The following is a 15419-nucleotide window of genomic DNA, read 5'->3' on the forward strand; positions in this document are numbered from 1 at the left end:
CTCATTATATCGTTTTCTGATGACAAGTTCTTAAATTGTCAAGTGCAGTCTCCGACCCTTATTATCATCCAATCTGTCTCTCCAGCATTTCTATTTATGGGCTATACAGAAGCCCCATTGTCGAATGCGTCGCCGATAAGGCCACAGTGTCGCTGACGAACGTGTCGAGCTATTTGTCAATTGTGCTTGTGGCACCGCTGCCAACGCGGTGGCACGCCTGTCAACCCCTTACCAGGGGTCGCCTACCTTATTACAGGCCTTATTGGTCACCCCCGTGCCCCTTACACATCTCAACGTTCATCCTACAAAGTCCTATCACGCCGTATGGACACGAAAACTCAATTTCGCTCAACAAGAATACGCGTAAACCGTGTTGATGCGGTGGCATCAACAAGTTGAGGACAATGAGCCCGCGCCGCCGAGATCCTGGGTTTGGATCCGGATATCATCCACCTCGATCCTCGATGGTGTGTGCACGTCTGCATGTTGAACTTCTTTCACACCGTACATAGCAAAACATGCTAATCCGAGCTGCGTTAGAGGGACGACAGCCACCACGCAAAAAGCAGTCCCCTCAATAAATAAGTTTGCAATTTCCATTTGAAAGTGCATAGCTCCAGTGGCTTCCTAATACACTAAACGCTCTCTGTAAAACATTTGCAACGCTTCACGAATTTGCGTCTCACCCTTGCGCAGGGGCCATGCGAATCTCGTCTGCATCGTTGTCAATGTTGGACACGCGCTGCGGTCCAGTGAGTTGATGGTCTCCGCCCGGTCGCCAACGACTGCGCTGCAATGCATCCTGTCACTGAATTTGCCTTCATATCTGTCTTGAGAAACACCCTGCCGATCAATAATTGCCACGTGAAGAAAGGGAATTGTAACAATGCGTGCCCCTAGTAAAGCTTTGGGAGGGCCCTCTCCATGAGCCGCTCTCTGACACGAGGGTGGTACAGCACTGCTGCTGGCCGCAAGAATTCCCAATAAAACATTGCCTGGCCTTGCCGTATGATCCCCAATTAAACAGCCGTAGCATAATCGGGAGAAAAAAAAATCATCAGAAATGAGAAACACTCGGCACCTCATGCGATGGATAAAGAGGATGATTGTTTTACAGACGCAAAACAACCCTGAACATTCCTCCTATCCGTGAATTTTGTCGATCTGCCAAACTCCCATCGTGCCTCTCGCTGTGCCGCTCGCTGCGCCGCCGCATAGCTGCCAGGCCAAGCTCTCAGCTCTCAGCACTCAGCTCGTCATCTGTCGGCTTACAGGTCCAGTGCGAGGGCGTGTTCGGCTTCATCTAAACCAGGGGTCGGCAACCTATGGCTCCGGAGCCGCATGCGGCTCTTTACGGGCTGCTTCTTGACAATATGTACGTATGTACAGTATGTACTCAGATGCATTGCGGCTCTTGAAATACTGAATTTTGTACCGAATTGGAAAGAAATGGCTCTTCATGTTATTTTGGTTGCCGACCCCTGATCTAAACTAAACCGCGGATACATATATATATACGACCTGTGTTTATAAAATCGCAGCAACGCTGCTGTGAGAACAGCCTGGAAGGATCGTTGACACTGCCTGGCCATGTTTGGTGAAGAAGCGGGAGGAGACGGATGGAATGTGACTCCAACGTCCGAGCGCGGCGCTACGACACCTCCTCAGGCGCCGCTCTTGAGAACGCCAGCTCATTCGCTTGCCGATGCACGGCGTTGTTTAAAAAACAATCTCCTCTATCAGCGCAAGTAAATTGACTTGCAGCACAACTGAATGCTCAGCGATTAGTGAAATAAAAACACTGCATGTGTTAGTGAGTTGGCGCTCTTTGATTCCGTGCACAAAAAGAGTTTCATGTTGGGGCTGTATCCGGTTACACAAAATGCGTTTGGTGTGTCGTCCCTCAGAAGGAAGAGCGTATCACAGACGACGTTTTGGGCAATGGGCCTGCTTCACAGCGCGCAAGTTGACGAACGTGTCGAGTCTGTTGCCCTTTGTGCTCGCGCGCCACCACGGCTAACGCTGCCGCGTCGCCAAGCGGTTTGCTTCGGGGCCCGTTACTTTATCGTCGACGGCCGTGAGAGTGAAGCGAAGTTATCACCCGTCGTTGCACGCGACCAGTCGCTGGCCTCTCCGTGCAGCGTGCCGTGCCGTCTCTTTACAGCTTGGCCGAATAGACTCTGGAGCGAGGGACGTCACGACTGCGGCCTTCCACACGGCCACCGTTGCGAGCTTCAACTTTTGTGGGGACATGCACGTGCGTAAATGTGCTGCTTGAAAAAGAACTCCGCTTTATCCACAAATGCGAACGACGTCATCTACGAGTGAAACAAGCAGCGAGCGACGATTGTCGTGCGTCACGACTGCAGTCCAACCCGGTAGGTTGTTGGCGATGCATCACATGATCAGAGAGCAGCAGGGCCTCAACGCAGCCCTGGTGTTTTTGCCGCATGCAACAAAATTCCATTGGGAAGAAACCGTAGATGACCCCAAGCTAAAATAAAGTAGGGTTTTTTTTTTGCTTTTTATATTTATTTAAAAATGTATGCGCTAAAAACGAATGTTTATAAAATGTCTCAGAATCTATGTGGCACCACGACCACAAATCCTACCACGTAAAAAACGTCATCCCACGCTGATGAATCAGTATTAACTCCTGTGTGCAAATGAACAAATGGTAAGTTTTATCTTTGGAAGGATGATACCACAAATAGGCCTGTCTTCCTGACAGACCCTTCACAATCTCTGCTGCAGATCTCTTCACTAACAGCACGGGTTGTGAGTGAGTGGACAGTTGGTGGTGAGAGTTTAACACGCAGGCTTTCGCGACCAATATTATCCATTATAGAAGTTTCTTGGGTTTGATCGCGTAAATAGAAATGTGTCGTTGAACCCACGACCACCCGACACAGCCAATTATTAAGGTTTGTCATGTAAACAAAAGGTGCCAATTCCTTACTAGTTCAGAACACCGGTGTCTTTGAGAGTAAACCCAAAACATTCATGTGACAACGTTCCTGCACTTCCGATTAGTACGGTTGGCTAGCTACGGTGCAAAAGAAGTTCAACATACATTCATCTTTATTGATTGGCTGTGTTGGTTGTAGGAGGGTTTACGACACGCATTTTATTTACACGATGTGACCAAAAATATCAACTATAAACTGTGCCAACCACCAAATCGTCTGGGTAAGAGATTTATGAGCTTAAGTAAACTCAACATCGCCCCACTGGATCACCAAATGTATTACTGGCATGTTTACACAGTCTAACGACTGCTCTTTCAAGAGTGCCTGCCAAATGTTCGCAGCAGGTGGAGGATGGTCGCTCTGTACCATCGCAATTGGGAAATTTGCGGGGGAAGTGTTTTAAAATTTGGATCTCACAGGAGCGAGATGGACTTCTCCACGACAGCCTCAATTCTCTTGTCGAGTCAATGACTTGGCACAGCATGCCAGTGGCTGGCACGCCAGCCCTGTTAATGGCACGCACCTGAGATTGAAAACCCTCCAAAGATAAAAGGGCTTTGTTCACGAGTTTCCATGGGATTGAACCCCCGAAACGTCTCTCAAGAATTAGCTTCCGCTCGGCACGATAATTCCTCCACGAGAGCGACAGCTGGTGGCGCGGGGCCAGGGTAGCGGAGACCAATACGTCGCGACGCGCAAGGATCACCACCGCCGCGGTGAGGGTAGGGGACACACAGATGGACCCCGAACATGCGAGACCTGCGATCGGACAGCTGGGTGCACGTGTCTGCCCGCGTGCACATGTTTGTGTACCAGAATTGTTCAATGTGTTGTGGATCGCTCTCCAACACAACGGTGGCGCTTCTGCTGAAGCAGTAGTGAATTGGCCACGTTTGTTCATCACGTGACGACGTTGCCAATTGGCTGTGTCAGCTGACGGACCACAATACTTCACAAATGAACCACAATCACTTGCTGATAATCATCAAGGAGCATAAATAATCACCAAAACTCTAGTCGTCCTCGCAGCAGCGGCGGCTTTTGGCTGCTAACCATCGAACAAAGACGGTCACCGCATCGCGCGCTTTCAGATGCGCTTCTGCGGCCGTCTGGAATGCTCTTCCCTCCAATATTTGGAAGCCACTGGATTTATGCACTTTTAAATCATCGAGATTTAAAACTAATTTATTTAGAACTGCTTTTTGTGTTTAGTTTGTTGTCCTTCCCCCGCACCTCCGATTAGCGCGGTTGGCTACGTACGGTGCGAAAGAAGTTCAACATACAAACATTTACGTACGTTGGTCATGATTTCAGCCTTTTTTAAAATCCTTTATATTAAGTTCGCTTGCTTGCTTGCTTGCGTGCTTGCTTGCTTGCTTGCGTGCTTGCTTGCTTGCTTACGACCGTGCAAATCTTTCGGTCGTTTTTTAACCCACTTCCCGTGATCCAATTGAGCTGACATTTTCCACACAGACTCGTTGTGCGAGACAATTAATGTTCGTGAAATTTTTTTTCAAAAATTTAACACTTTTTAGGCAAAAAAAAATTATTTTACATTTATTCAAATAGAACTCATTCATGGCTTTGGCTGAACGTCACAGTGTAGGAGCCCAGAGCGTAACCCCTCCACAGGCCGTGGCGGAGTAGCGCAGTTGGTAGCGCCCTCGCTTCCCATGCCAAAGGTCGCGGGATCGATCCCCGCGTCCTCCACAGGCGAATATATTTTTAAATCCTTTATATTAAGTTCGCTGCCACGCATATAAAGGATTTATAGTGAAAAACTTTGTTTTTACGAGTTATACTTATTAAATCCTTTATATTAAGTTCGCTTGCTTGCTTAGGACCGTGCAAATCTTTCGCTCGTTTTTTAACCCACTTCCCGTGATCCAATCGAGCTGACATTTTCCACACAGACTCGTTGTGTGTGACAATTAATTTTCGTTAAAAAAAATTTCCATAATTTTACACTGTTTAGGGAAAACAAATTAAATATTTAATTACCAATTGCTTAATCCTGGCAGACAATCATCTGACCCATAGGTGGCAGCCATCTCAAGCCAGAGGACGAGAGGACTCTAGCCGCCATGCATATAAAGGATTTAGAGTGAAAAACTTTGTTTTTACGGGTTTACTTGTTCTCATTGAGGAATACTTTAGTCTGGTGTTGGAAGCACAGACCACAGCCTAGGTGCGCATGTGTATGGCACTGCTGTTGTTTACTGCTGTTGTTGTGTATGGCACTGCTGTTGTTTACTGCTGCTGTTGTTGTGTATGGCACTGCTGTTGTTTACTGCTGCTGTTGTTGTGTATGGCACTGCTGTTGTTTACTGCTGCTGTTGTTGTGTATGGCACTGCTGTTGTTTACTGCTGCTGTTGTTGTGTATGGCACTGCTGTTGTTTACTGCTGTTGTTGTGTACAGGAGGGTGTAAGACACATTTTACTCAAATAGCGATCTGACCCCAAAATCAATGATGAGCCAGACTGGATGTGTCCGGTTCTGCCCCCTGACCCTCTGCCTGCGCTGTCCTCTGGACAGTCACAGAATCCGTTACGCACCACCGCGGCGCTGCAGGCGGTACAGCAAGTGCCCGAGTCTGTCACTCACCGCGCGCGTGGGCAGTCGAGTCGGCGCGGGCGAAATATATGAACCGTTGCCGATTAGGCCTTCAACGGGGCTATTTTGGGGGCCTTTGGGCCTGCCCTTGCTCCCCCTCGTCATTCTACACTGAGGCGGCCGAGCCAGAACATTGGGTCAGGAGTAGCGGAGCGGTGCAACCGCTCGACGTTCGAGCCTGTGCTCGGCAACCGTAATTTAAAAACAAACAAAAACCACGCAAAAAACACGCACACGCACGCGTGCACAACTCTCTTCTCCTTTGCCCTGGGACTGAGAGGACGTTTGCAGATAAAACGCGATCCAGGCAGGCACAACCGTCCACACCTCCGATTAGAACGGTTTGGCTGTGTACGGTGGGAAAGAAACCCAGCGTACATCCATACACAGATACACACACACACACAGATACACACACACACAGATACACACACACACAGATACACACACACACATAGATACACACACACACAGATACACACACACACACACACAGATACACACACACAGATACACACACACACACACACAGCCGTGTACCGCAGCTCCCACGGCAACGGCCCCGCCGCGCTGTGAACCGCTGACACTCGGAGTCAGCCACCTCGGCACAGGCTGAGAGACGCCTGGAGGACATCACTGCGTTTCTACCTCGCTGAGAAGGAGTGAATGCAGTTTGTATTGTAAGCAGCCTTTCCCACATGGCCATCTAGGGTCTATTGGCAAAACAAATCAACGACTCTTTTTCATCATGAAAATGGACAAAGCCAAGGAATTGTTTGATGGCGCAAGAGGCGACTTGTGCACTGGCTTCGACGAGAGAGCTATGAGAGAGCAGCCTTGTAAAGATGGAGGGTGCATTCGTGCACGTGCAAATATGCATGTAACCATTTACAAGCGGAAGTACACAGATGTGCCTTTCCCTGTGAGAGACCGGCACTCACAACCACCATGTGATCGTGGATTTGACACTCCTGGATCATAGGCAGAGGACATAGCCTCATGGTGATTTGCACGGATGTTGAACTTCTTTCGCACGGTACGTAGCCGTCCGTGCGAATCGGAGGTGCAGGGGAAGGACAACAAACTAAAGACAACAAAAAAACTGTTGGACGCGAGTTGTCTGGGGGAAAGAGCAAGGATGCATTCAATCATCACGCACAGTCAGCGAAGGTCCGTTGCGTCAAACGTTGTTTGACCTCTTGCGACGGCATTCACATGAACTGCTGTTGGCCGCCGTACGCCGGCGTCTTCGGTCGTTTGTTTGATCCACGGATCACGGGGGGGGGGGGGGGGTGCGACCAGAGAAAGAAATGCCGGAACTAATCTCGCGCCAGATCGAGGAGGATGGCCCCCCGTGTCCACGGTGAGGATGATTCCGAAGGTTTGTACCGTGAGCTCGCGCTAATCCGCGGGCAGGTCGCCCGTGGTGCGGCACGAGAGGCCCGCGTCGCTGCTCACCTGCGGCGGAGCCTCCTGGGCAGCCGGAACCGCTGCGTCCATGGCTGGAGGGACGCGCAGCCTCCCGACCGAAACCCTCGCTGATCTCGCTGCTGGACCTGCAATGACACCCCACGAAACAAAGGCGAAGATTCCCCCGTGAATAGCCGCACAACACTGCTGGGGGCAAGAGCTGTCAGCGAAGGCAGGCACGGAGAGACGCGAGGGTGGACGCGCCAGCACCACGCCCCGGCCGCTGTCACCTCTCCCCAGTGCTCATGTTTTACACAGCGTAACAGGGGCTCATTTGAGGCCGAGTTGACCGAGCGGATGTCCAGGATTGGTGCAAATAATAATAATAATCACTGGTGTTACACTATGAGACCTCCTTTACCAGTGGCAAAATATAGTAATAGGTTTGTACCCTTTCAACTGATACAAAAACTGACACCTTTATACAAGGCATCATGTTTGCAAAAACCACAACACAAGCAGTCGAAATGCAAACAAAAATAAACAACTCTGATAATGATATGCACTGTCCTTGAAGTTGATTGGTGTTACAAGTGCTGCCGTTCGCCACCAAGTGGCAGTGATGTCACCAAGGCGCTTGTGCCATGCTAGGTGCACTTGGAGGCCACGTGAAGTGTCTAAGGCCTGCTGGCAGGAGGTCACAGGACAGACCTAGGTGCCATGGGTCGACCAATTGAGATCACTGGCAAATACACGACCTGTGTTCCCCACTGTGCCAACTCGCCAGGCCGTCAGCGGGAATCGAACTCGGGTCGTTAGGTTCATAGCGCAGTGCACTAACCACTGCTCAGTTGAACACGGAGGCTCTCGCGACCAATATTATCCATAAATATAAATGTGTCGTTAAACCCGCCACCACCCGACACAGCCAATTAGTAAGGTTTGTCACGTAAACAGAACGTGCCAATTCGTCACTAGTACAGCACGCCGGTGTGTTGGAGAGTAAACCCACAACATTTATAATCTGAGCACGACGTTTCGCCAGTTGTTACAATTAGCATCGTCAGGCAACAGCCAGACTGTAATCGTCACACCCCCCCCCCCCACACACAGCCCCCCCCACACACCCCCAATGTCCACAGGCGCAGCACGCAGCCACAGCTGGTGCCGTTCCAGAGAATTTCACTTCAGCAGACCGAATGTCGCAGCACGCGACAATTCCCGTCTGAAGCTGTGCCCACAGCGAACGTCTGTTTCTGGTTTGTTGTGGGACGGCTGCCACTCCAATGCAATCGGAGTGTTTTTTTTTGCAATGTTTCACAATTTTAGATTTGCATCCTATTCGGCACGATAAACAGCATCTTCGATGGAACGTGTGCGTCCCGAACTCATTTAAAACTCATCTCGCTCTGTTGCAGACCATTTTGGGCAACAAATGAAAAGCAAATGTCCGCCTGAACAAACATGATTATTTCTTTGTTCATGCACGGATACTGACAACGCTCTGCGACAGCGCAAAAAAAAATCTATATTTTTTAAATATAAAAACGGCGTGCTTTGTCCACCCAGTCGATCGATCGGTAGGTCGCACGCAGTGGTGCAAAGTGTGCGTACTCCCACCGGCGTGAGCTAACAGCATCTCTAGCGAGGGTGCTTCGTTGTTGTTGTTGTTCGCAGCACGATTTGCACGGACAGGCCCCGCCGTTGAGGTGCCTGTCTCTCTGGCCCATAACCATGAGCCGAATTTGCATGGGGGGCACTAGGGGGGGGGAACAAGGCCCCTCCCCAAACTGTACACCTTTATTGATTTATTTTGAGTAGTTTACAATGGAGATGAAGATTGTTTAATTAATTATATGCATCCGCGATTCCGAATGCGAGGGACAACGCGACCCCCCCCCCCTCTCACACCCCCCACAAAATATAGAAGTCAAACTCTGCCTACGCCCGTAACTTCAGGCAGCATGAGGAGCCTGCTGACTCTGCTGGCGAGGCCGAGAAGAGGTCGGAAAGGGTTTAAACTTTTGTCTCCCCCAAAGGGGCGTCATTAAAGACACGAGTCAACAACGCCCGCAGGCTGAGTAAGTTCGACCCAAAAGAGTTGTTGTTGTTGTTTGTTTTATACTCGGCGGGATGACTCGTAAGCCGTGGCTCTGCGGCTCGTCGCGTGGCGTGTTTCAAAAAAACGTGTTCGGCAAACTCACCCGACTCAGCCCCACCACGGCAATGTGGAATTTCCACCACTGCCTCGAGGTGGCTGCACGAATGGGCCGAGCGCCGTCCTGCGCTCGTCCACGTGGGGAAACCACTTTTGCATCGTTTATTTTTAAACTACGGGAAATTGTCATGTTTAGGCCCCAGCAACCAAAATCCCAGTGGGCTGATGAGAAGAGGCGGACAGCTGGAAGCACAGAAGGGCCCCCAGTCGCCTCTGCGCCTCGTGCTCTTGGCCCCATGTCTACAGCGGTGGCGACGTTTGAGGTGAACGGGGGTCGTTTTGGGGAGAATCGTTGCACCGTGAGAATCGCGGGGAATGTACGCGCTCTTGCGGCCGTCTGGAACGCTCTTCCTTCCGATGTTGGGAAGCCACCGGAGCTATGCACTTTGAAATCTACGTTGAAAACTCGTTCCTGTAGAACTGCTTTTTGTATTTAAGTTTGTCGCACCTCCAATTCGCACGGTTGGTTACCTGTGTATGAAGTTCTGCATCCGGCGCAAACTACTTTCGCACCCTATGTAGCCAAAACCGTGCTTATCGGAGGGGATTGACGGCCCCCTGTGTGTGGAATCGTAGCGCTGCCACGTCTCTCTGCCTTGGTAGACGTAATGAATAATGCACAAGTGCACAACCTCGTCCCCTTCTCAGTGAACACTTCCAGTGGCGGGCACAGCTGCGCGCCGCAACGAAGCTGCGTGATCAAAACACGCGCAAAAAGACACCGCACACACGCTGCGCACATCGCCACTGATCCGCGTTCATCTCCACACACACGGGTGAAAATTAATTTGTCTTTTGGGGGGGGGTTTGTACTCCTGCCCCCCTGTTTTACAACTCATTATAATTACGCAAAACGATCTCGCATTTGCACGAGGAACACAAGAAGACGTCAACACGCCCGTCGCATGTGCAATACGTCCTCGTGTTCTGGCAAGATAATGACTTGGGCTTTTATTTATTTTCCCTTTTAAGTGCAAATTTAAAGGCCGATTCATTGTGTGTGTGCATGTGTGCCAAAGCTTAATGGCAACGGCACTGCAATTACTTAGTACGTCATAGGTGGAGCCATAACTTGATTATGCACGCGGAGTTTATGGGAAAGGGAAGCTTTAAATAAAGCCCCGTGCCAGATCGTGGCCTTAGCCGTCACGGATGAGATACGGCCGCCTCCACGCGAGCGATGTAATCGTCTCATTGCTCATAAGCCAGCCGCATGACGACAACTCCGCGACACTAAACGCAATAAAACCGTTGCCCGGAATAGATCATCGTAATCGAGATGTTATGTAATTCTGTCGCCGTGTTATTGTTTGCCTTTTTATTGCACTTTGTTGGCGTTTAATCTTGTCTCTGTGTTACGTTACCGGATGTGACCACGGGACAGCAGAAATCCACAGAAAGGGCTCGTGGAAGGAGGCGTCACAGAAAAGCTTCTGAAATATCTTCATGTCAGCTCTTAGCCACATTAAGAGGGCAGCAGTTGCCCCACTAATCCCACTACAGAGAAAACATTTCATCGCATGATAATCAAACTTTTTTATTTTGCTGCAGGCTTTGGTAACCGTGCTGAGATCAGCAAGTCACTCCATTTGATAACTCGGCTTAATCACGGGCAGCTACCTGGATTCGAACCCAAACATATCAGCACTCTGACCTCTGAGTCACCCTGCCACCGCATGGTGAGGATGATGATGATGGTGGTAGTAATAATAATGGTGGTTATTAAAATCAAGATAAAAATATGAATTATTGATGATGATGATGATGATAATAATAATAATGATTAATGAACATGCCATCCAATAATAGACTACCCAAATTACATAGAATGCTAAGTTCAGAGACAGTTGGGCAGTAAAGTCATGGGTTAGTTGATTTCATTTCAGACTACATCAGCTTCAGGATATGAGACCCGGATTCTGATTGCTCCGTGGTATGCAGTGTTTCCTGTGGCACCGTATTCATTACATTAAGTGGTTTTCTTAAAATAAAGGTTTAGGAAGCTGGCTCAATAAAAACAAGTGGAACACGGCGTTCCAACACATGAGATCGCAGACTCGCCGTGTTTGCATCAGTCTGGAAGTTGAATTTAATTTGCCAAAAATATCATAACTCGCCAGCAAAAGTGAATAAAAGTGGATGACATTACTGCAACCAAATCACCCAGAATGCAACGGCTCTCACCAGATCCTGGGAGCCTAACGGGAATGAGCCATAGCGCTTCGATGGGCAGCCACCCTGCATAACAGGTGTTATAGGCTGCAGGATTGAGCGGTGTGCAGGAAGTAGAGGGCTGCATAATAAATGACATCGTTGTGCTGTACTTCTATGCTTCCGCACTGAGCACTGTCATAAAGTTTGGTTAATAATGCCTACAACCTGCACGGTGTAGGGAGGAAGTCATCCAGCAGTGGATTGAGAAAAGCTCTGTATATGTACTTTACTGAATTACTAATAATAATACAACTTGGGAAAGCATGGCTCTTTATTTTAGTGTTCAACTTCTGAGTACCAGCGGCTCGATGTTTGGTTCTCACTGCCGCCGTTCGATGTTACTCGGCTGTAATTTAATTGCGCACGTCTTTTTTTAGAGAGGTGACAATCATAGTCATTACTCTGACGTCCACTTGAAATAAACTGCAGGAAACGTTCGAATAATTTAATAAAGAAGGCTGCAAAGTTGGGCTCGGGATAAATACGAGCAAACCTCAAGCACAACGAGTTCACAAAACAAATGGAGAGGTACATGTCGGCGGGACACAACGAGAGTCCATCAGAATGTGTGCATCTGGGACCTAACTGATGGCCTTAATCTAAGTTGTCTTGTTGTTGTTGTTTGACTTGCATCCCACTGGGATTTTTGCACACAGCCTTGGTGTACGGTGCTTTTTCTGCAATATTTTACTGTCTTTTCTTGGATTTTCTGTTTACGCATATTCACTTTAAGATGTTTTCTTGTTCTTGTTTTTGTTTTTTTTGTTGCGGTTGCACCCGATTCAAGAGCCGAATGGCTCACATGGCTATACCTAATAAATGAACTTGAACTTGATTTAAGATGGACCAGAATCACAACGATTCGAATGTATAGGTGGACGAGAGCAAGCTGGACTACTTTTGTTCAGGTGAACTTGTGAAAAGTAACGTCCCAATGGTGCCGCAGGAAGGATCTTTGTGTGATCGGTGCACACTTCCTGTTATGAGAGTTGGGACACATTTGTTGGTCACGAAAAGAAATGAGACAAAAACTGTAGCGTGTCACCCAGCCGCAGCCAGAGACATGGAGGGTCGAGAATGAAGCTGGCGTCCAAGGAGGCGTCGGATGAAGGAGGCGTCGGATGATGACGCTGCCCCAGATTTTGAGATAAAACACAAATATGGATGATTTCTTCCCACAGAGCTGCTACGAGCATGATGAGGTAAAGGGGCAGCCCTGCACTTGCTCGCCCACGCCACTGCCGGCGGAAGGGCCTTCACAAAAGGAAGCTCCGATGAGCCCCTCAGAGAGGATATTTTGGCCGACTCTTCTACACTGGCTAGACACATTTTGGAGGTGGTGGTAGTGCCCACGCTTCTCTCCACCGCACGCAGCCTGCCGATCGGCTGTGACGAACCCAGTTATACAGCTGCTGGGTGGACAGGGGCAGGGGGGAGGAGATGTCGATATAAGAGAAACTTGCCCCATTGTTTTAACTGCTACTACGGGAGATAACATCGAACCGGCGACCTCTGGATTGCAAGTCCTCTGTGCTGACCATTACATCAGCCTGCATTTTCATGAGGCCCCCCCCCCCAACCGCCCCCCCACCGCCCCCCCAGAGCCAAACGCAGACACCGGGCGGTGCAAATGGGGGAGAGGGTCGCGTTGGGGAAAAGTACAAAACCACCAAAGCCTCTCTGCGTACCTTGAAGGAGTGGGAACCAAGCGGCATGAACCCCCCACACGCGGGGGGTAGCGAGTGGCCAAGTGGCTCTCCTTAAAAGATTGATGTTGGAAACATTCAGAAAGCTTAATTGACGGTACACTTTTTAAAAATATATATGTGAAAACAACGCATTTTACTGAGTTGTGATACTCTACGCAGCTTATGGGGTGCAGATATGGGTGTTTTGTAGACTTCTAAACGTGTAAGGCTTGACTCTTCCCCTCTGACCTCTGTGCTGTGTAGAAGGGCCGTCACCCGAAACCTTGCCCTGTCATACACTGATGAATGTGCCGCGTTATTTGGGTTGTTGTTGTCGTTTCAGTGCACGCAGAAGTGGTGACCACCAAGTACAGCGCTGCCCCCCCCTCTCTCTCTCGCCCTCTCTCCTTCCTGTGCAGCGTGGCTGTCAGTGAGTTCTTGCTGTGTGGGTAATAATAAACAAGCCCGCTGTTACAGGGAGCAATTACGAGCAGCTCTGGCTACTGCATTGGTGGCTTAGCAGCACGGAATATTCGAGTAAAAAACATTATGCGCTCAAAACCAAAAAACCTAAACTATGTTTTTTATTTTAACCAGGTAAGGCCCACTGATCTTCCATATCGCTCCTTTTGAGAAGCGACCTGGCTTTGAACTATCACGAATGATAGTTCAAAGAAGTGGCTTATCAAGTGGACATTTATAGCGGCCAAATATTCTTAAATACGCGACCATGGGGATGATATGCAAAATCCAAATATAGAGGCATCAGGGTCGGGATCGGACTCATGACCTCCTGTATACTAGGTGAGGTTGTTAACATCTCACTACCGTGGCGCCCACCTCATTAAACGGTGACCCATGTAAATACCTGGATCATGTAAAGGACAGCATATCTATCTATCTCTCTCTGAACCGGTGTTGTGTTTATTAAAGTACCGTTCGAGGTGTATAAATGTCACGTAATCCGATTCGCTTGTAACTTGCGAATAAGGATTAATCATGCATTAATTTTGGCTAATGTATAGGTGGCAATGTTTCTTCTTCGACTGTACGGCTGATGTAGATGCAAAGCAGCAACTACAATTGCCCATGCAGTGGTCAAGCCAGAACAACTGCATCAGGAGCAGCAGCGGAGTGTATCGCCGCTGTGACGATGCTGATGATGATAACAATAACAATCATTTAAACTCGCACCGTGCCACTGGACAGTATTCGGCTACTCTTGAAGAGACGGAAGACGACTCAGAGGTGCAAGGAGGGACCACACACAAGCAGGAAGGCAGCAGCAGCAGCCACGCGGTGCGTCGCCGGCCCTTCCAACAATTGCCCAAGCTCTTGCGGTCCCCTCCATGTGAAGGTTGTATCGGCCACTTAACAACGAGTGTTTATATTTGTGTAGTGAGCTCAAACGGAGACTCAGGCTTCTATTGGAAGCAACACTAACACGCTAACACGAGGGGGAACTGCCCCTTGACCAGATGACACGCTGTGGTGGTGGTGGTGGACCACCAGGCTCTCGACGCTAACCACCGTAGCTATAGCGGACTCGACTCTAACTCGGGTCCGAGTCGCCGTCTTGTAGAACGCAGAGCGTGGAACGTGCACGACACCTTCTTCAGGATCCCATCACAACGACCCCGGTCCCACTCAGGGACCCGGCTGATATCCTGTGTGCCGGGGCTCGCCCCGCCCCTTGCCACGCTCCCCTTCTGGAATCCTCGAAGAGGATCTCCACCTGGACACGTGGTCCCCCCAACCCCCCTTTTGGGGGTTCCGGGGTGGACACGTCCGGTCACGTGTCCTCCGGGGTCAGAGTGCCATGGCCTCTTGGAACCCCGTTCCGAGGCTGGCACCCCCCCCCCCCCACTCTATCCTGTAGGGGCTGACACCCCCCACTCTATCCTGTAGGGGCTGACACCCCCCCCACTCTATCCTGTAGGGGCTGACACCCCCCCCACTCTATCCTGTAGGGGCTGACACCCCCCCACTCTATCCTGTAGGGGCTGACACCCCCCCACTCTATCCTGTAGGGGCTGACACCCCCCCCCCCCCCACTATATCCTGTAGGGGCTGACACCCCCCCCCCACTCTATCCTGTAGGGGCTGACACCCCCCACTCTATCCTGTAGGGGCTGATACCCCCCCACTCTATCCTGTAGGGGCTGACACCCCCCCCCCCCACTCTATCCTGTAGGGGCTGACACCCCCCACTATATCCTGTAGGGGCTGACACCCCCCACTCTATCCTGTAGGGGCTGACACCCCCCCCCCCCACTCTATCCTGTAGGGGCTGACACCCCCCACT

At 50.0% G+C, this 15419-nt stretch overlaps 1 protein-coding gene and 1 non-coding gene across 2 annotated transcripts in view; both read right to left on the reverse strand.

Annotated features, from left to right (window-relative positions):
* The window catches only part of LOC144722934 (inositol 1,4,5-triphosphate receptor associated 1-like), a 127178-nt gene that overhangs the window by 107185 nt on the left and 4574 nt on the right, over window positions 1–15419 (reverse strand). The window contains exon 2 of the mRNA XM_078601359.1: window positions 7043–7140. Within this exon, the coding sequence (XP_078457485.1) occupies window positions 7043–7140 (98 nt within the window). The remainder of the gene's footprint in view (window positions 1–7042; window positions 7141–15419) is intronic.
* On the reverse strand, window positions 652–755 carry LOC144723125 (U6 spliceosomal RNA). Its single transcript, XR_013586135.1, has one exon. It is a non-coding gene; the product is annotated as a U6 spliceosomal RNA (small nuclear RNA).

Source organism: Lampetra planeri, chromosome 16 (assembly GCF_965212315.1).
Source record: "Lampetra planeri chromosome 16, kcLamPlan1.2.h2, whole genome shotgun sequence".
Classification (NCBI taxonomy): Eukaryota; Metazoa; Chordata; class Hyperoartia; order Petromyzontiformes; family Petromyzontidae; genus Lampetra; species Lampetra planeri.